Here is a 20,861-nt window from a genome sequence, read left to right on the forward strand (position 1 = left end):
TGTAGCAAAGGAAAAGAAAACAGGATGATTTTAGTTTGAAATATTCAGTTTTTGAATGCAAGCAGCTGATTGTATACTTTTATATAGTTTATCTCATCAAAAGTGTATAGCTAAAGCATCTGATTTGCCAGTAAATTAAAAAAGTCTCACACACTGACATCTAACACAGTTGAAACTGGTCCCAAAGTTAAAATTTGGCCTTTTTACAGCTGCTTTTGCAATGTTTTTATGAGAGCAAATTGTGTGTGCTCAAAGACCGCTGGGCTGTTTTTTTTTTTTTTTTTTTTTTGCCCCCTTTGTGGAACCAAACCAAATATTGACCAGGAACAATTTAGTGGTGATAATGTCCCTATCTGTTCTGTCCCCGTCCTTTCCGCAGTGGCCCACAAATCATCTGTTCATCTCAGACCTAATCGCTTCCATAGCAGGCTCTTTTATTGCACATGCCGGAATTTCAAGAGGGAGGGAGCAGTAATAACAGAGTTTTGGGAGTCAGAAAGGGGGAGATGGTGGGTTCTAGATACTGAGAAGACCCAGTCTAAAGCTTTCGTCTTTATTAATGTTTATTTACACAGTTTTATGCCATTCTTCTCATGTGTTGTTTTTTTAATCTGTGGTACACAAATGGAACATTAATGAAAAATGGTGATGCAGCTCTTTTCCATACAATGAGATATGGATTTTTAATAAATTATGAATTATAATTTAAATTTTGATCGGCTCATCACACAATGCGTCTAAATGGATATTCATATTCATTATTCTATCCCATTAATGAAATCTAAATAAATTAAAAATGAAACACTAAAAGCTAGTCATTGCAAATGCATTTTGGGATTATTATAATGGGTTTTCATTCTGAGGTATTCTTTTTTTTTTAAATTACAATATAAAATATTGGTGATCCAGAATGATACTAATTATGCATCCTTGTTTTTTGTCCCTTTTTGACCATGTGTTTTGAAAAATAATACCCAAGTTGTTGTATTCATATTTAGCATTCTCAAAGTGATTTTAAAATATCTCTGTTTTTACTGTAAAATCACGAAAGTATATGTGTCCTGTGCTGGCAAAATTTGTCACAATAAAATCTTCTGAAATTATTTATTTTGGTAACACTTTACAATAAGGTTCATTAGTTAACATTAGTTAACTACATTAGTTAATATAAACTAAGAATGAACAGCGCTCATAAAGCATTTATCTAACTTTGTTAGTCTTAATTTCATTTAATCTTTATTAAAATTTTGTTAACATTAGTTAATGCACTGTGAAGTAACATGAACAAACCATGAACAGCTGTATTTTTATTAACTAACGTTAACAAATATTAACAAATACAGTACCAAATGTATTCCTCTAGTTAGTTCCTGTCAGTTAATACATTATCTAATGAAACCTTATTGTAAAGTGTTACCATTATTTTCATATTTACATTTTCTATTAAAAACCTTCAAAATTCTGTATGATGGATGAAGGGTTTGAAATCAACTTTTTCACTCACCGGCCAATTTGGCTACTACATTTTTAAGTTACCCGCCATTCAGAACTCATACTAGCCAAAAAGAATGAAAAAAAGGTACAACTTTAGAGTAAGGTTTTGTTGGTTGACATACATTATTAACTACATTAGTTAACATGAAATAATAATTTTCATGCACAGTACATGAACTAACCATAAACAAAACATTTGTTGCTGCATTTGTTAATCATTGTTATTGTTAGTTAATAAAAAAACATACTTCACGATGCAGTAACTAATGCTAACAAATGAAACCTGATTGTTAAGTGTTTACAAAAAATATATAAACCAGATTAACTACGTCACAGGTTACATATATGCATATATGCCTTATTCAAACAAAATCCTGTCAGCCAGCCTTATCCTCCCTTCCTCTTTCATCCTCCATTCTTATGGGGTTAGTTACCCCAGGAAAAGTATCGCCACATTATTATGTTTTTATAATCTTCGCTATCAATGCAAATAAACAAGCGAGCCATTTGTTGCCTAGGAATGTGTATTCAAGTAAGTCAGATATGCACAGATTCTGTGCCATACACTGTATTTAATAAATCATGATGATTCAGAAGTTGAGTATTTGCGCTAAATCTGCGTAGACTTGGCTTACACAAACTTCCCCAGCAAAGTGAGTAAACATATAAGTAACCTGCCAAATTGGCTGGGGATTTGAGTCACAGCTGATTTTTACCTGCAGTTGCCAGGTGTTCATTTAAAATGTAAAATTTGAATCAAATATGTATGGAATCAGATAAATAATAAATGAGCTACACCTGTTTGAAGTTGTTAGTGTCAGCAAAGTCAATTTTGAAAGAAATTAAGTTAAAGTTTTCTAAAGATTCCAAAACAAAATTACTAAGTAGCAACAATAGCTTAAAAACCCTGGTCATAACACCACATTTGTCACACACCAATTCAAAACCCATATCTATAGGAAAAATATATAATCAACTTTTTTCCATGATACTACCACAATTCTTTGATTAACATTATTGAGACAGACAGCCTATACAATAAGACTTACTGTAATGCACAGATCTAATATAATGTTACACATCTGGGGTCTCATTTATAAAACTTTGCGTAGATTTCATCCTAAAAGTGTACGTACGTACAAAAGCTAGATTACATGCTTCTCCAGCCTGTCTCCTCCCCGAAATCACCATACATGGAGCTTACAACGCCTAGTTTTATTATGCATGACCTCATCTGAATATCATTTGCATGCATATTCCCATCCACGTGACACCATGTTTTAACACTGTCAAAGGTAAGACATTGAAAAATATTACATATGGACTATAAATGCCATTTGTGCCTTATACATTACATTGCTGAAAATCATTCAATATCCTTTTTATGTTTTAGACTAAATAGGCCTATATCAAAATATCAATAAAAACAAAATTGTATAAAATACTTCTCAGGTATTAAATAAAAAAAAGTGTTATTTTATTTTAAAAATATTTTGTTAATTTTAAACACTTCAAATCAAATCAAATTCATGCAGTTTTGCTGATAATGTCCCTGAATGAAAACTCGTTCTCTCCTTATTCTGCTACTGGCGTAATCCTCCATGAAGCATTACATACCCAGGTTACCGGAGGATTTATATGTTTCTAATAAATAGACTGATCGTTAACACCTTGACAAAATCACAGAATTAATTTGTGGGCTAAAATTTAAGACAAAAATGTTATAGTGAACACATGCTTCTTCATTACAGTTTTGTAATGTAATAGTAGGCTATGATGAGTAGCGATTGTGCCTTCATGACTGTATTTGCAGACTTTGACATTTTATGATATACAGTATGTAGGCTACATTAAGGTAAATATTTAGTTTTTACACTGTGTTCTGCAGTTCTCTAATAAAAGGGTATTTCATGCTATTCTGTATCACATCGCGCCATCTCCTCCTGCACTCCCGTTGTGGACGATGTGACTGTTAGGCAGCGCTGATTTATTTTATTTTATTTTTTACATTTTTTAAATACATTATGAATTAAGTTTGGATTTTACTAGATGCATATAACCTAAAACAATCAGCACAAATAACACTGTTGGATTTAATCTTCAGGATAATGTGGATATAACGTATGAAATGGAGTGAAAATGTTATTAATTCTTATAATCATTCTTCTCACATTTATTTTCTACAATCTAACTTCAGTTCATGACCTCACATCTGTGTCGCCTTTGTCTCCAGAATGTGCGTACGCACAGCTCAAAGTTTGCTTAAAGGTGCACACATTCTTTTTTTATAGATCACAACCTTTGCGTGGGAACTGGCGTACGTACGTTTCCAGCCCCGTTTTGTGCGTACGCACGCTTTATAAATGAGACCCCAGATGTTTTTCCTCAGCAGTTAATCAAACATTAATTTAAGACAAAACAGATAATGTTTGCATGAATACTTGCCGAGACAGATATTTTGAAGTACTGGAATTGTGTGTATCGCGTGCTGACTGACGCCTCTCAGAAGATATATACATAAACATACAATGCAGTAAAGATCGTAAGAGTAAGATTGTTTTGTTTACATCTGAATTTGAGTTTGAAAATCACATTTGATCAACTTAGACTCATGCATTCGAGAAATCTCTATGAATATTCACAAAGTTGGAATGCTGTGCTTTAAAACGATTCCAAACGTGTGCTTTGGGGAAGCAGCAGCCGTCATGAAGCAGGCAGAGAAAAAAATGCATTTTTAATAGACAAGGGAAATGTGCTCCTCTCAGAAAATGCACAAATAAAGGTATTTTTAGATGTTTAATTACTATTTGGAGCATTGGGATCGCTAGATGAGGGCTTAATGAACTTATTTGTGTGTGAACCTCAAATTTGACATTTTTCACTTGTTTTGCCTGTAGCTCGTAACTAGTCCATGTGCATTCCGCCGCATTTTGCAAGCATTTTGCCATCTCATTTTAGTAATTCAACAAACCTTACAAGCAAGGTTTGGGTTTACATTTTATGTGAACTCACTTAAGCCACTGAAAATCCTTTCCCCACACGTTCAGTCCTAACCAGCTTCGCAGTGGGTGCTGTTTTGTTGCGCTCAGCAGCTGTGGGAAAGGGGAAATATATCTTGTTGTCACTAGAAGTTGGCTGGAGAAAGGGAAAAATGAGTGTACTGGGGATCCTCAGCAGATACGTTTCTTCAGAGTAAATTAGATATTTTAACGGCCCTCTTCATTCCCAATGCCACTGAATTTAAGCTAGGTTTACTCTTACAGTACAATTTAGAAAGGGATCAAATAAAAACACAGTGTCAAAGACAGTCTTGATACCTAGTGGATTTGATGCCATATGCTAGCTGTGCTGATTTATACTGCAGTTAGAGGGCGAAATAGAGGGTGAAAAATCAATTGCATCCTCCAAGTCTTATTTATGGCTGCGCAAAAGCAGAGGATGGAGAGGACTGCTGGTAAACTTGGCACTAGAGGAGCTCAACTGCAGAGGACAGGGTTCACAATTTGCCAGGATATATCATGCATATACAGTACATATTATAAGAAAATATTGATATTTAATAAAATAATTATTTATACCTTCATTTTATACCATTTTTTTCCCGTCCTTTCTGCATCAGATCCCAACAGAGGTCCTCATCTTACGGGATGCCGCTCTAGAGAGCAGGAGACCTTTCGTTGCTGGTGGAGCAGTGGAAACTTCCAGAACCTCACCGAGCCTGGAGCACTCAGGGTCTTCTACCAGACCAAAAAGTAAGAGAGGAATAAACAAAGACGCCAACTACATTTGAGTTTTAACAAAAGCCATTCCTGCTTCTAAGATGCAGACCTTATAAACAAGGAGAAGGTGGATGTAATCAATCAAACAATGAGTAACTATGACAACAAATGAAAACATGACAACTAGGCCTGTCGCGATAGTCTATCAATTAAATAGTCTATCAATGAATCGCACGATAAAAAAACGAGCTCGATCATTTTTCCGGCCGCGATAATTGCCATTTGCATGCTTGTTTGTTTTCATCGTCTCTCTTTTTGACTGCGCGCGCCTCGTTCATTTGGGGAGGTGTTTATACTCGATGCGCACACTGAGTGCGGCGTAATGAGATGTCATGCTCGGCCAGATTCACCTGAAACTCGTGCTTCTTTGGTTGCGGAGCACGCAAAGACTAAATTTAACGTGTACACCGCCAAGAGAAATGGGGTCTCACGCTCTCCGCGTTGGCGTTATTTTTGCTGCGTGCACCCTTGTGCTCGTCCGGACGCATCGAGTATAAACAAGGCTTAAAGCTTGATAAATGCAAGTTAATTCTTCAGTTCAGTCTTGTTTGCTAAAAAGGCACATAAAAGTTCCTGTAGAGATAGCAATACACGTTCTCCTTTTTTAGACAAATAAATGAAAAGCATGTGATCAATGTCTTCTCTCTTGCTGTTTCAAAATCTCACCTAGCTTTCCTCAGAGATGGTCAAGTTCAGTTTGTGCATGATTACATGTGACAGTTTTTTTTAAATACTGTAAAATAGTCTTTAAAAATAAAAGTTTATTGATCTTTGAAAAGGTGTACCTGCATTATTATGCCATTATCATTATTTTAGATGAAAATGGTCTCAGAACCACAATATTATTGTTTATCGCAATAATTTCTTGGCCAATTTATCATCCAGCAAAATTTGTTATCGTGACAGGCCTTATGACAACCAAGAAAACGGAAAGGAAACAGAAAAATAATTATGTAAAAACTAATGCTGCATCCGGAATCGTGTGATGTCTGTTAAATATGAATATGGATAGTTTGAATTTAATTCGGGCACACTACATCTTACATTTTGTGAGTGTGTGTGTGTGTGTGTGTATGTATGTATGTGTGTGTGTGTGTGTGTATGTATGTATGTGTGTGTGTATGTATGTATATATATATATATATATATATATATATATATATATATATATATATATATATATATATATATTCATATACATATATCTTGTTAAATATATGTCATTTAAATTGTAAAGGTTGTTAATAAAAATTGTAAATGTGCTGTTTGGCGGACAATCAATATTTTAGGTTTTCTTAGTGACCTGCTATTTACACTGTGAAAATAGTTATATATTATATTTACATTGTGTAAAAATATAAATTTTTCTTTGCAATAAGTGTAAAAGTATAATAATAGATGATATTTATACTTCTAAATAGTGGCAGATGCTTTTTGCACCTCGTTAGTGTTAAACGATAGGCAATAATAACCTAGAGTGTGAATTAATATATTTATTTAAATGATTAAATGGATGCCAACTTTTTGCTACAATAAAGCCCTCCCTAAACCTACCCCTAAAAAATAAACACAAAGGCGGATTTGAACCTTGGATAGATTTGTGTCAAAACTTCATGCCACAAGCCTTACCCCTACACCATTGCTACTGTAAACAATCCCATGTCTTCCATAATTATGTCTGGTCCAACCAGACGTCAGTGGGAGGAGTAAGTGTAAATAGCATTTACCAACAAATATGTTTGAATTAATATATGGTCATAAAAGATGCATGCATAATAAATAATCATCAAATGTCATTTGAAAATTTTTCAAGTCAGCTGCTTATTTACTTGCAGTAATTTATATTTACTGATAAATCCATGCAGTGCAATGTATTGAGGTGTCTAATATTTGTATATACGTTTAATATTATGGTTTTCATTGTTGTTTGGCATTTAGTACCCTCTCTAGTGAGTGGCAGGAGTGTCCAGACTACACACGTGATGTGGAAAACGAGTGCTACTTCAACAAGACCTTCACACATATCTGGACCTCCTACTGCGTCCAGCTGCGCTCAGTTCCTCAGAACATAACCTATGATGAGGACTGCTTTACAGTGGAGAACATTGGTAAGTTAATATCTGTGAAAGGGCTTCATCAAGGTTTAGATACAGTATCAGAAAATCTTTGCTGGTGGCCTGACTTAAATCTTTTGTTACATTTAAGTAAGTTTGTTACATGTGACTTCATAGTGCATCCTGACCCACCAATTGGGCTGAACTGGACTCTACTGAACGTGAGTCGCTCAGGGTTGCACTTTGACATCCTTGTGCACTGGGCTCCCCCTTCGTCAGCAGATGTGCAGATGGGCTGGATGAGTCTGGTGTACCAGGTTCACTACCGGGTCAGGAACGCCTCCCAGTGGGAGATGGTATGTTTTTAGCACCAGAAAAATTAAAAATTGCAGTTTACAATGATCCTTCATTATCAACAATGTATGTTTTAGTCAGGAATAATTGATGATTATGCAGCCACATCACAAAGTAGAGTTATACCCCTAGTGTACATTAATCAGCAGTCATGAATTAATTACTCTAATATCTACTTATTTACCACATGCACATGTGTTTAAGGTATTTGTCAGATTTTCATTGCTAAACCTGTTTCTAGGGAATTATTTCTCAGGGAAGTAACAATATTGTGTGTGGCAGAGACTCTTGTTTGATTCTCAGCCATACGTGACTTATAGTCACATTCATAAATCTTTTCCTGCTTACAGCCAGATGCTGAAATTGCCATGCTTTCCATAGATATTAAAAATTATTATCGAGAAGGAAAAGTACAACTTGTACTTTTTTTTTTTTTTCAAATGTTTGGGGTAAATAAGATTTACAAAAAATAATAATAATTCAAATAATAATAGTATTTAAGTGAGGCCACAATAAATTGATCAAAAGTGACAGTAACAATAGGATTTGTCCCTAGAATGAAATGGGCTGCTATTACCGTATTTGGAAGGGTCATCAATAATAATGTTGAGTTCTGCTCTGATTGGCTGTTTAACAGCAAGACTCATTTCAGAAGATCGCACAGCTGACTTACTGTGCTAAACAAGCTTACAATTAATTAGTACACAATTAATCTGTCCTTTATAACGAAGCACATACGCACTTAATAAGTAACATTACCTTTACTTTAAAGGTGGGACGAAGCTGTGTTCCCTTAAATAAAACGATAGGACCATCTGTTAATTTTGTCTGCTTTTTTTAATGAATATTCAGCTCAAGTGGGGAAGACATTGCACATTTGTTTCTTCATTTTATCACGGGTTCGTTTGTAAACTAGAGACTGGATTTGCAGATAGGATGAGATTACATGAATGAATAAAGCAACACACTTATGTATTGTTACAGATCGTTTGATATCTATTGATTATGTGTACGTGTCTAACTAAACATAACTTAGCATGCTGTCACAGGCTGGAGAATCCTTTATTTGAGGTATTGTTTGTGCTGCGATTCGTGATCTGACTCGGGATGCATAGTTTGTGTTTATATCCAGGGATCGGGTGGGCGAAATAATAAAAAATAATGTTACAATTAATTTTGGGTGGATGAGAGATAAATGATTGTGTTTGTTTGATTAAGACATTTTGCGAGCCCTGTGGGCAGAAACATTTCTATCTGCTTATTACTACTGACATAACATAGCCTAAAGCGTGTGTGAATTCTTCTTCCTCTGTGCATGCTTCTTAAACGCCTGCTGTCGGTGATGATGAGCAGCTATGAATGTTGTGAGGTGAGGTTGAGTGTGTTGAATCTGCCTAATAATATAGCATGTTCTCTGGAGCAGTGTAGCATCTGTAAAAAGTTAACATATGTAACCCCTCCTTGGAACCAAATAAGGGTATGTACTTGTAGGGTAATGGATTGTTTCTGCACCTTGTACTTGCAGTCCGACCTTTCCGAGACGTGTGCCAATTGTAGGTAAATTAAAGGTGCCCTAGAATAAAAAAATTAAGTAACCTTGCCATAGTTAAATAACAGCCTTTGTTTACCTTTTTAAAGGGCATTTTTATCCCTAATCGTATATTATATTCTTAAATTTGATCTATACATTCAATTAAAATGTTCATTTGTTTTTGGAACTGTCATATGAAATCAGTGTCATTTTCAGTCGTAATGGTATTCAGGAAAACGCTCTTTTGGTTGAGTGATGTTGTTTAATTGTATCATATGTTATAAATATAAAAAAACAACATTTTGAATGTTTTGACACTTTTCAGCCTATTTTTAGGACACAAAACCTCGTCTTATATTTGGGTATATAAGGTACATTATGATGCTTTTTAAAACTATGCAAATGTCATATAAAAAAATAATGACCCCTTTAACAGAAAAGCTCTGGGGGATTTAAATTATTGAAATCTGGCAACCGCAAGCATGAACACTTGAATGCGCCTCTTCTTTATTCCTCCGTTACGTCAGTTTGTGTTATGATGGGATTCGATTGGGATGTTGGAATGTGATTTCCAGTGGTCTTTGCATGCACAAGATTTATATGTTGAGGAGGAAACAATGGTTTTTGAGGCTCATGGTTTATCAGTTCCATGTACTGGTTCAACTATGCCAAGGTAAATGCAGTTTTCCATTCTATGGCACCTTTAATATATATTCAGATAGAAAATTGTTATTTGTGATATTTCACAATATTACAGTTTTTACTGTATTTTTGATCACATGCCTTGCTGAGCATACAAGACTTCTTTCAAAACCATTAAAAATCATAATAATTCCAAACCTTTATTCATACACATTTTTATACAAGAACAAATACTATAAACTATGTAGTGTCGTGATGCTGTTAAAATCATATATTTATCATATTAATATATTAAAATTAACCACATTTCACAGCAGCCAGTCAGAATCATGCATACAGCAGTGCTGTGGCATGAAATAATATAAACCTAGAGTATCCATTTTGCAAAGTAAGGCTGAGTTCATCGGACCATCACAGAACATTCTGCTGTAGCTGTTTTGATCTTTCTCTCTCTTGGTGGACTCTCAGGCATTGCGGTGGAGGTAATTGGTTGTACCATCCTATTTATTGTATTCTAAGAAATACAATTTTTTGGAGAAGCATTATAAGCCAGTATTCATTTACTCTTTCTAAAAGGGTCACCAGAAAGGATCATCCAGAACACTCCTTTGTGCTCTGTAATTCAGGCATGGTGCTGGGAGATTTTCACGTCTGGCAAGATCTTTAGGAGCATTCTCTCGGTTTACTCTCCCTGACAGCCACGTTCCCCCAGCCTGCCCAGCGGTCCTGCCCAGACTGAGCAGACACACGAAAAAACCGCATTCAGCCACATGTTAAATCACTGCCGTATGCTGGCAGGCCTGAATAGATCAGAGGGGAATGATTCACTCTTAGTTATTTCTGTAGGTCTTCTGCTGAGGTCACACACACACAAGTACATTAGATTTGGGTGTCCCCAAAGGAGTTTCACAGTTATAAACTTTAAGGAGTATTTTAGTGAGGTTCTTGACAGTTATTCTCTTTGTGGGTTAAAATAAAGTGCTAAAGCTAGATTAGTGCAATAATGTAATGTTAGATAGACAGACAGAAAACGTATAGTTGTTTTGACATATCCATTTGTCACTTCTAATTGCTCACAAATGCCAGTTTATTGCCAGTTGGTTTGGTTTGTTCTTTTCTTATTTGCTTTTTCATCCTTTTTTGTAGCTGGACCTGGAGAGTGGCACACAGCAGTCCATCTACGGTCTGCACACTGACAAAGAGTATGAAGTCCGGGTGCGCTGCAAGATGTTAGCCTTTAAAAACTTTGGCGAATTCAGTGACAGCATCGTTGTGCATGTGGCACAGATACCAAGCAAGGGTTAGTCAACAACAAGAGCTTAAATTGTTTTTTTGCTTTAAGTGAATCCAGCTGTGTGGCGAAACCATCATGAATCAGTTAAGCAAATTGCTTCAGGGTAAGGAAAGACCGGTTTTCTTTTTACACAGAATCAATGTTCCCGACGACGTTGGTGTTGATTTTTGGAGTGATTGGAGTGGTGATCCTTCTTATCCTTCTCATCTTTTCCCAGCAGCAGAGGTGAATTTCACAACAACAAAAACATTCTACCACCACAGTCTCAATGTGAAAAATTAACACACAATCTAACACAAATATTACAAAAAGCAAAAAAAAAAAAAAAAGTACTAAAAAAAAATGTATTTCAGTAAAATACCACTGTGATATACAATTTGGCTTTAATTTCTTTTTTTTTCTTTTTTTTGCCAATTGTATTGTATAATATTCTAATATATTAATTTAATATAATACATTATTGCTTTAAATAAGGTAGATATATATTATTTGTTTTTCATCAGATTTTTTTTTTTTTTTTTGCATTTATTTTGGGGTGAAATATGACCTGAATGTAATTTGTTTCATGTAAAGCTGTTATTGGTTCTGACTACAGAACCTTAGAAACTATACATAATTACAAATGCATTTACAACATTTTGCTCATTTGTTTCCACAGGTTGATGGTAATCTTTTTACCGCCTATTCCTGCACCTAAAATTAAAGGCATCGACCCAGAGCTGCTAAAGGTAATTTTGCATAAAACATTACACGTCACATTTCAGTCTTCACGTATGTCCTAGCCTGACGTGGTCATACTCAATTCTATTCAGAATATGAGTCTGATACTGCTCCATTGGGCTGTGATTATGGGGCGTGTTTCAACCGAACTAGGAAAGACATCAATTAGATAGACCTACAGAGCAACGAAGCGACGCATAACATTAGTTGTCAAATGTCAACAGAACTCAACTGCTCTGCCCCCGAACGCGATTTTTTGTGGAGAACCTCCCGAGAAGCTATTGTTTTGGGCTAGTAGTTGGCGGGATTTGTTGTGAAAACTTGGCAACCCTGTCTGCACGCACGCTGAAATAAACAATCTTTACCGGTGTTGTAAGAAAAAGAATTTAAGGATACACAGTTACTTAGCAACATGACCATCGTTTCAGAGAGAAATAGTGAAGATGAATGCATATATACGAACAAGCTCTCCGTTTAGGATTTAAACAAATATAATCCAAGCGCCTTTGATGACGTGCATGATTACGTTACTGTTGATCATCTGTCCGTCATCGTCTAAAGCCCGCCCTGACAATTTCATTGGTCTGAACAGTTTCTGTTCGGGTATAGTTACTCCTCTATGGATCAAGTTCAGACCAAACTGCCCAAGCTCAAATGTTGTGGGCGGGGCTGAGTTCGGCTGGCATCCAGGCTACGTATGTTCATCATTTTCATACAAGTTAGATTTGTTTTGTTATTCCACATGCAATTAATTAACAGTATGCATACACTCTTAGAAGAAAAGGTTCTAAATAGAACCTTAAAAGAAAAGTATTACTAGACAAACTTAAAAGAAAAGTATTTACTTAGTATACAAGAAGTATTTACTAGACAAACAAAATGAATTATCCTGTTTTGGTAATAAATAACTTAAAATTAAGAGAGTTTTTGCTTAAAATAAGCTAAATAATCTGCCCGTGGGGTAAGACAAATAATCTTAAAACATTATTTTACTTACCCCATTGACAGATTATTTTGCTTATTTTAAGCAAAAACTCTTAATTTTGAGTTATTTTCCCAAAACAAGACAATAATTTTTACTTGTCTAGTAATTGTTTCTTAATGTAAGAATTTTAAATATTTAGACTAGAAACGAGACAAAACATTTTTTTTTTTTTTTTTTTTTTTTTTTGTCAGTATAGAACCTTTTTAGCATAAAAGCCTCTTTGGAGTATACTCAACTATACTTCTATATAGAAACTTTTAAGCGTTCAAAATACGTAGCGCCGATAGAACGTCTCAGGTTACGTATGTAACCCTAGTTCCCTGAGGGAACGAGACGCTGCGTCGAAACGCTGTGAGAACGCCTCTGCGTTAATGCGTCGTGAAGCGCCTGTAGAACCATTCCATCGGAAAAAAGATTGATCGTCGGCGTGATGACGTCATCGACCGGAAGCTATAAAACGTCCGTGAAAACAAACAGGAACTAACTTCTGATAAAGCCTGAAGTAAGTGATCACGGACACGCCGGGAGTATGGCAAAGCGACGCAGCGTCTCGTTCCCTCAGGGAACTAGGGTTACATACGTAACCTGAGACGTTCCCTTTCGGGGAACTCGAGCTGCGTCGAAACGCTGTGAGAACGCTTATACCCACATCGCCATAGGACCAAGTGTCTCGTATGTGTGAAGCCGAAGCGCACACGGTTACGAGAGTACCTGTGCCCCTACTGTAGATGCCAGGTCTAGTTCGTAGAACCTGACGAAGGTAGAAGGAGACGACCATCCGGCCGCGTTGCAGATATCGTGGAGGGAAGCCCCCGACAAGAGTGCTTTAGAAGCAGCCATACCCCTGGTTGAGTGCGCCCGGACAGCCAGTGGAGATGGCTGCCCGGTAGCTTCATAAGCAAGTGAGATGGCCTCGACCACCCACTTGCTCATCCTCTGCTTGGATACTGGGGCCCCCTTCTTAGGGGGTCCAAAGCAAACAAACAATTGTTCCGATTTTCTCCACAGGGCAGCTCTGTGGACATAAGTATCCAGTGCCCTCACAGGACACAGCAGATTTAACCTTTCCTGGTCTGACGTCATAAACGGAGGAGGACAGAAGGCTTGTAGAGTGATGGGGCCCCGTGGGCTCGTAGGAACCTTGGGGACATAACCCGGCCTGGGATGCAGAAATGCTTTCACCATCCCTGGCGCAAACTCTAGACATGAGGGCCCTACTGACAGGGACTGAATATCTCCTATCCTTTTAAGAGATGAAATGGCCAAAAGGAAGATAGTTTTTAAGGTGAGGAACTTATCCGAAACCTCCTCCAGAGGTTCGAACGGAGGTCCGGACAAACCCCTCAAAACAATGGCCAAGTCCCATGCTGGGACCCTCGAGTGCATAACTGGCCTCAACCTTAATGTGCCACGAAGGAAGCGTGTAATTAGAGGGTGTCTTCCCAAAGAAACTCCACTGCAAGGGACGTGGAAGGCACCCAAGGCCGCCACGTACACCTTAAGTGTGGAGGGGGTCAACCCTGCCGAGAACCTCTCCTGCAGGAACTCCAGCACTGTACCAACCGGGCAGTTAACTGGGTCCCACTGGCGTTCTCTGCACCATGCTGAGAAAAGTCTCCATTTCAAAGCGTACAGCTTCCTTGTGGACGGAGCTCTGGAGTGTAGGATGGTCTCCACGACCTCGGCCGAGAGACCTTCCTCTATGAGCCTAGCCCCCTCAGAGGCCAGGCCCACAGTTTCCACATCTCCGGGCGTGGGTGCAGGAATCTCCCGCCCGCCTGAGAGAGTAGATCCCTCCTGATTGGAATCTCCATCGGAGAGCCTTCCAGGAGAGATATTAGGTCCGAAAACCATACTCGGGTCGGCCAGTTCGGAGCCACTAGAAGTACCTGGGCCCCGTCCCGGCGTACCCTCTCCAGAACTCCTGGAAGCAAGACAATCGGGGGGAAGGCGTACAGAGGCAGCCTCGGCCACTCCTGTACCATGGCATCCAGCCCCAGCGGGGCCGGATGGGTCAGAGAAAACCACTGCGGGCAGTGAGAATTCTCCGCCGAAGCGAACAGGTCTATCTCCGCTTTCCCATAAACCTTCCAAAGGAGCTCCACCACCTCTGGGTGGAGTCTCCAGTCCCCGGGCCTCGGCCCCTGTCTCGACAGGCTGTCTGCTTCCTGATTCAGGGCCCCCGGGATATATACTGCCCTGATTGACAGCAATTTCCCTTGGGCCCACAGGAGGATCCGATGTGCCAATTTGTCCAACGGACGAGACCTCAGACCCCCCTGGTGATTTATATAGGCCACCACGGACGTGTTGTCTGTTCTGACTAGTACATGGTGGCCCCTGAGGTCGGGCAGGAACTGTTTCAATGCAAGAAACACTGCGAGCATCTCTAGCCGATTTATGTGCCAGTGCCGCTGATGTTCCTGCCATAGACCCTGGGATGAGCGACCACTCATGGTCGCCCCCCAGCCCGTGAGAGAGGCGTCTGTCGTTAGCGTTACGCGACGAACATGAGCCCCCAACACGGGACCCTGAGATAAAAACCCCGGGTTTTTCCACATGACCAGAGCACGTAGGCATCGCCGCGTGACTTTGATCGTGCGGAGCGGATTTCCCCTCGGGGAGAACCCTTTTGTTTTGAGCCACCACTGCAGTGGCCTCATGTACAGTAGGCCAAAAGGTATCACGTTGGACGCTGCTGCCATGAGACCTAACAGTTTCTGGAACCGCTTCACAGTGACGGCTCGGCCTAGCTTCTGTTCTTTGGCGGCTGCCAGGATCGATGCTATGCGTGTTGGCGATAATTGCGCCCGCATAATTACCGAGTCCCAGTTCACACCTAGAAAAGTGGTTCTCTGAGCCGGAGAAAGCACACTCTTCTTGGCGTTCAGCCTCAACCCCAGCTTCGACATATGGGCGAGAACAGCATCTCGATGCTGAACCGCCATCTGCTCTGTATTCGCTAGAATCAGCCAGTCGTCGATATAGTTCAGTATGCGGATGCCCTGTAGACGCAGCGGCGCCAGAGCTGCATCCACACACTTGGTGAACGTGCGGGGTGACAGTGCTAGACCGAAGGGAAGTACACGATATTGGTATGCCTCTCCCCCGAAGGCAAACCTCAGGAACTTCCTGTGATGTGGAAGGATGGAGACATGAAAATACGCATCTTTGAGGTCTATGGTGACAAACCAATCCTCCGATCTGACCTGCGCTACAATCTGTCTGAGTGTAAGCATCTTGAATTTGAGCTTGGCCACCGAGCGATTCAATAGCCGCAGATCTAATATCGGGCGTAAGCCCCCATCCTTCTTCGGCACGATGAAGTAACGGCTGTAAAAGCCAGACTCCCTGCTGGGAGGGGGAACCCTCTCTATAGCCCCTTTTTGCAGGAGTGTCTCTACTTCCTGTGCCATTACCAGAGCCTGCTCCGGGCCCACCTCTGTAGGTAGGACACCGCAGAAAGGAGGTGGCCGACTTTTGAATTGAATGGCGTACCCCCTTTCTACTATCTGCAGGACCCAACGAGATATATTTGATAGACGTTTCCATTCGTCTAGAAAATCTACTAAGGGAACCAGCCTCTCGAGGCTGGCCTCTGGTGTATTTTGAGCAACAAATGCAGTGCCCTGAAGCGGCGGACCGGCAGGGAACGACTGACTTGACTGCTCGGGGACCCCCCGGAGGGGGTGCGGACCACCCTCGGGTGGCCCGCGGAGACCGACTGCGCCCCGGCATTGCGGCGGGGTTGGCAGCGCGGCCCCCCGAGGGTGCCGTAGGGAAGCGGGTACCGTTAGCAGGGGTAAACACCGCTTCCCTACGGGGGGAACCACCCTCAGCGTCCTGACGCTTCTGGCGTCAGGAACGCTTCAACGAGGCCTTCTTGGCGATCAGGACTGTCCGCAGATCAGCCCTGCCCCTCGAAGGCCTCGCCTGAGAGCGCCGCCCCTCGTCCCCGCGCTGAGGGGGAGCTCGAGCGGCGACGCTCTGTTTTTGTTGCGCCCTGTGAGCGGAGCTCGTACTCGGCTTAGGCTGCCTGATGTCAGCGGCAGCCCCAGGGACCTGGACCCGGAGAGGGAGAAACTGCTTTAGCGCCGCAGCTTGTTTCTTTGACTCCTGGAACCTCTCGGTGACAGTGTGTACTGCGTCACCGAAGAGGCCACCAGGAGACAGCGGCGCGTCGAGCAGGAAGCTTTTCTCCCTCTCCTTGATTTCAGTGGGGTTGAGCCATAAATGTCTCTCCGTAGCCACCAATGCTGCCATAGAGCGGCCAACACATCTGGCCGTCTCTTTGGTGGCCCGGAGAGTCAGATCAGCTGCTGTTCTTAGCTCATTTATGACATCACCCCCGACTTCATCACGTCCATCTAAGTCCCTGAGCAGGTCAGCCTGATAAGCCTGCATTATAGCCATGGTATGCAGGCATGCAGCAGCCTGACCTGCCGCCGAGTACGCTTTGCCCACCAGTGCCGACGTTGTTTTTAATGGTCTGGTGGGCAAAGTCGGGGTCTTCAGGGACGATGCCGAGGAAGGCGAGAGATGGCTCGCGAGCGTCTCTTCTACCTTTGGCATCGCCCCATAACCGTAGTGCTTCAGCCCCATGATGTTGCTGTAGACCGAAGTCTGAGGGCTGAACACACGGTATGATGCCGGTCTCCTCCATGATGTTGCCACCTCGGTGTGCAAATCATGGAAGAATGGCAGGCCCCGCCGCTGAGGTTCTGAAGCGCGAGCGGGCAGGAATCTTTCATCTAATTTGCTAGATCTTTTTCTTCCTGCCTCAGATCTCTCTACGGGCCAGTCAATATTTAATCTGGCCACAGCTCGCGTTAGAACCTCAACGAGCTCCTCACTCGCAGGGGACTGAAGTGGCGAATCTTCAGTCGCGATGCTCTCAACGTCCACCTCCTCGGAGCTGGATAGTTGGAGCACCGGCGGCTCTCTCGGGGGGGAAGAAACCGCAATGCGTGCTTCCAAGCCCCGAGAAGAACCGCTGGATGGAGCAGGTGAGGGCAGAGATAAGACAGCGCCCGTCTCAAACCCCTCTGCAACATCCAATTGTGAACCCCACGACTGCAGCCTCCGCTCTGCCTCGGCAGCAGCGGGACCAGAGCCGCGGGGAACACGAGCCGAGGCACCCTCCTCGAAGAGTGCCCGGCGGGAGCGCAGCGTTCTCAGTGGCATACGCTCACAGTGCTCGCAAGCAGCCCCCTCGAGGGCTGCCTGGGCATGCTGCGCTCCCAAGCAGGCAACACAAAGAGAGTGTGCATCCCCACTCGTGATGTAGCGTGGGCAGGGATGTACACACCTCTTGAACTGACTGCTTTCACTCGCCATTTCTCTATCTATTTATTTTCTCTTTTTTGTAAATATAGGGAATATTTAACAAAGGGTGGAAAAACTCTTTCAATAGACAGACAAAAACACCAAATAGACAGACAGGTTCACACAGATCGCTTGCTGAAGGCTCAGAAGCTAGTTCCTGTTTGTTTTCACGGACGTTTTATAGCTTCCGGTCGATGACGTCATCACGCCGACGATCGATCTTTTTTCCGATGGAATGGTTCTACAGGCGCTTCACGACGCATTAACGCAGAGGCGTTCTCACAGCGTTTCGACGCAGCTCGAGTTCCCCGAAAGGGAACCTTTTCTTCTAAGAGTGTAGCATGGAAAATGTAATGCCTAGTGCTTTTCCCTTTATGAAAATGATGGGAAGAAAGATTTAAAGGGATTGTTCACCCCAAAATGAAGTTGTTCCAAAACTGTATTAATTTCTTTCTTCTGCTTAACACAAAAGGTATTTTGAAGAATGTTGGTAATCAAACAGTTGATGAGTAAATGATGACAGAATTTTCAGTTTTGCGTGAACCATCCCTTTAAAAAAAAAAAAAAGTTGTTTTCTTGTGAATGACAAAGGCATTAAAGGGTTAGTTCACCCAAAAATAAAATATCTTTCATTAATGACTCACCCCAATGTCGTTCCACACCCGTAAGACCTCTGTTCATCCTCGGAACACAGTTTAAGATATTTTAGATTTAGTCCGAGGGCTTTCTGTCCTTTGAATGTAAGTGTATGCCCACTTGCTGTCCACATCCAGAAGGTAATGAAAACATCATCAAAGTAGTCCATATGTGACATCAGTTGGTTAGTTAGACTCTTTTGAAGCGACGACAACACATTTTGGTCCCAAAAAAAAAAAAAAAAAAGACTTTATTCATTGTCTTCTCTTCCGCGTTTGTTTTCAAACCTCAAATAAAGATTCAAACGGCCATGAGTTAGCAGATTGATTCGTGATTCATATCGCCAGTGTCACGTGATTTCAGCAGTTTGCCAGTTTAACACACGATCCGAATCATGATTCATGACCGTTTGAATCTTTTTTTGAGAAACACAGAAGAGAAGAAAATGCTGAATAGTCGTATTTTTTGTTATTTTTGGACCATAATGTATTGGCGACGCTTCAAAAGAGTCTAACTAACTAACTGATGTCACATATGGACTACTTTGATGATGTTTTCATTACCTTCTGGACGTGGAAAGTAAGTGGGCATACCTACATTCAAAGGACAGAAAACCCTTGGACTAAATCTAAAATATCTTAAACTGTGTTCCGAGGAAGAACGGAGGTCTTACGGGTGTGGAACAACATTGGGGGGAGTCATTAATGAAAGATATTTCATTTTTGGGTGAGCTAACCCTTTAAGCCTTGCATGTTGCACATTATAAAATGCATTTCATCAATTGTCATCAAAACAATGAGAGGTGAATACATGAATAAGCACATTATGCAGAGTTATTAGAATCATTATGCATTAGAATTGTTCAAAATGTGTCATTATAAAACTGAGCCTGTGTACAAATCTGGCATGAGCTGGTCAAAATGGCAGGAATCGCTGCAGAGTGTGATTGTTTTGAAAAGGTCATAATTGTTGACATGTTGTGGCCATTCTCCTGTAATTTTGTACCACCTGAAAGCATTGGGACTTGTTAGTTAAACAACCCTCATACTTAATTTTTTGAGTGTAGCATAAGCATTAAACAATTAAACCCCAAGAGCAATCCAGAACAAACACATGTATGCTCACATGCTGTTGATGCATCCAAAAATACAGATGATTTATTTTTTCCCCTAATATTTAATTGTATTATTTAAGTTCTATTTATTTTTTTGCATATAGGACTTTTGCAGGTCCTATCTAATGCCACTATATATTCTCTCCTTCCCCAATAGAATGGAAAACTTGACCAGCTCAATTCTTTGCTGAGCAGTCAAGATATGTACAAGCCGGACATCTATCATGAGGACTTATGGGTGGAGTTCATCCAGCTGGACCTTGATGACCCTGCAGAGAAGAACGACGGTTCTGATACACAACACCTGCTGGGCTTGTCCCACTCTGGCTCTCGCAACCTTAATTTCAAAAGCCACGACGATTCGGGTCGTGCTAGCTGCTACGACCCAGAAATCCCAGATCCTGAGGACTTGGCTTCCCTTCTGCCTGGCCAATCTGGACGGGGAGGGCAACAGCCTCTGGTTTCCAGAAGCAGCTCCTCTGTCTCTGACCTTGGCGTCCAGCAGACATCAGAAGTGGTGGAGACGCCCATTCAAACACAACCTGCTGTGCCCAGCTGGGCTAACATGGACTTTTATGCCCAAGTAAGTGATTTCACACCAGCAGGAGGAGTGGTGCTCTCGCCTGGGATGCTGAACGGCTCTCCAGAGAAAAAGAAAGAGGAAGAGAATGAGAATGAGAAGAAGAAGATACATTTCCAGCTGCTTTCTGACGGAGCCTACACCTCAGAGAACACGGCCATGCAGCTTTCCGCCGACGTGCCGTCCAGCCCTGGTCCTGAGCAGGGGTACCAATCATTCCCAACACAGGCTTTTGAGGGGAACCTCTGGAATGGGGAGTACCTGGTGTCCGCCAGCGATTCCCAAACACCGTACCTGCTTCCTGAAGCTCCTCCAGTCTCCATACTGCCGCCAGTGTCAGACTATACTGTAGT

The 20,861-nt window shown here is 41.1% G+C and overlaps 1 protein-coding gene across 1 annotated transcript in view; it reads left to right on the forward strand.

Annotated features, from left to right (window-relative positions):
* ghra (growth hormone receptor a) overlaps positions 1–20,861 on the forward strand; it is a 55,312-nt gene that overhangs the window by 32,741 nt on the left and 1,710 nt on the right. Inside the window, 7 exon segments of the mRNA XM_067413542.1 lie at positions 5,114–5,246; positions 7,212–7,381; positions 7,505–7,683; positions 11,001–11,154; positions 11,283–11,373; positions 11,807–11,876; positions 20,086–20,859. Coding sequence (XP_067269643.1) covers positions 5,114–5,246; positions 7,212–7,381; positions 7,505–7,683; positions 11,001–11,154; positions 11,283–11,373; positions 11,807–11,876; positions 20,086–20,859 — 1,571 coding nt within the window.

Source organism: Pseudorasbora parva, chromosome 13, assembly GCF_024679245.1.
Source record: "Pseudorasbora parva isolate DD20220531a chromosome 13, ASM2467924v1, whole genome shotgun sequence".
Lineage (NCBI taxonomy): Eukaryota > Metazoa > Chordata > Actinopteri > Cypriniformes > Gobionidae > Pseudorasbora > Pseudorasbora parva.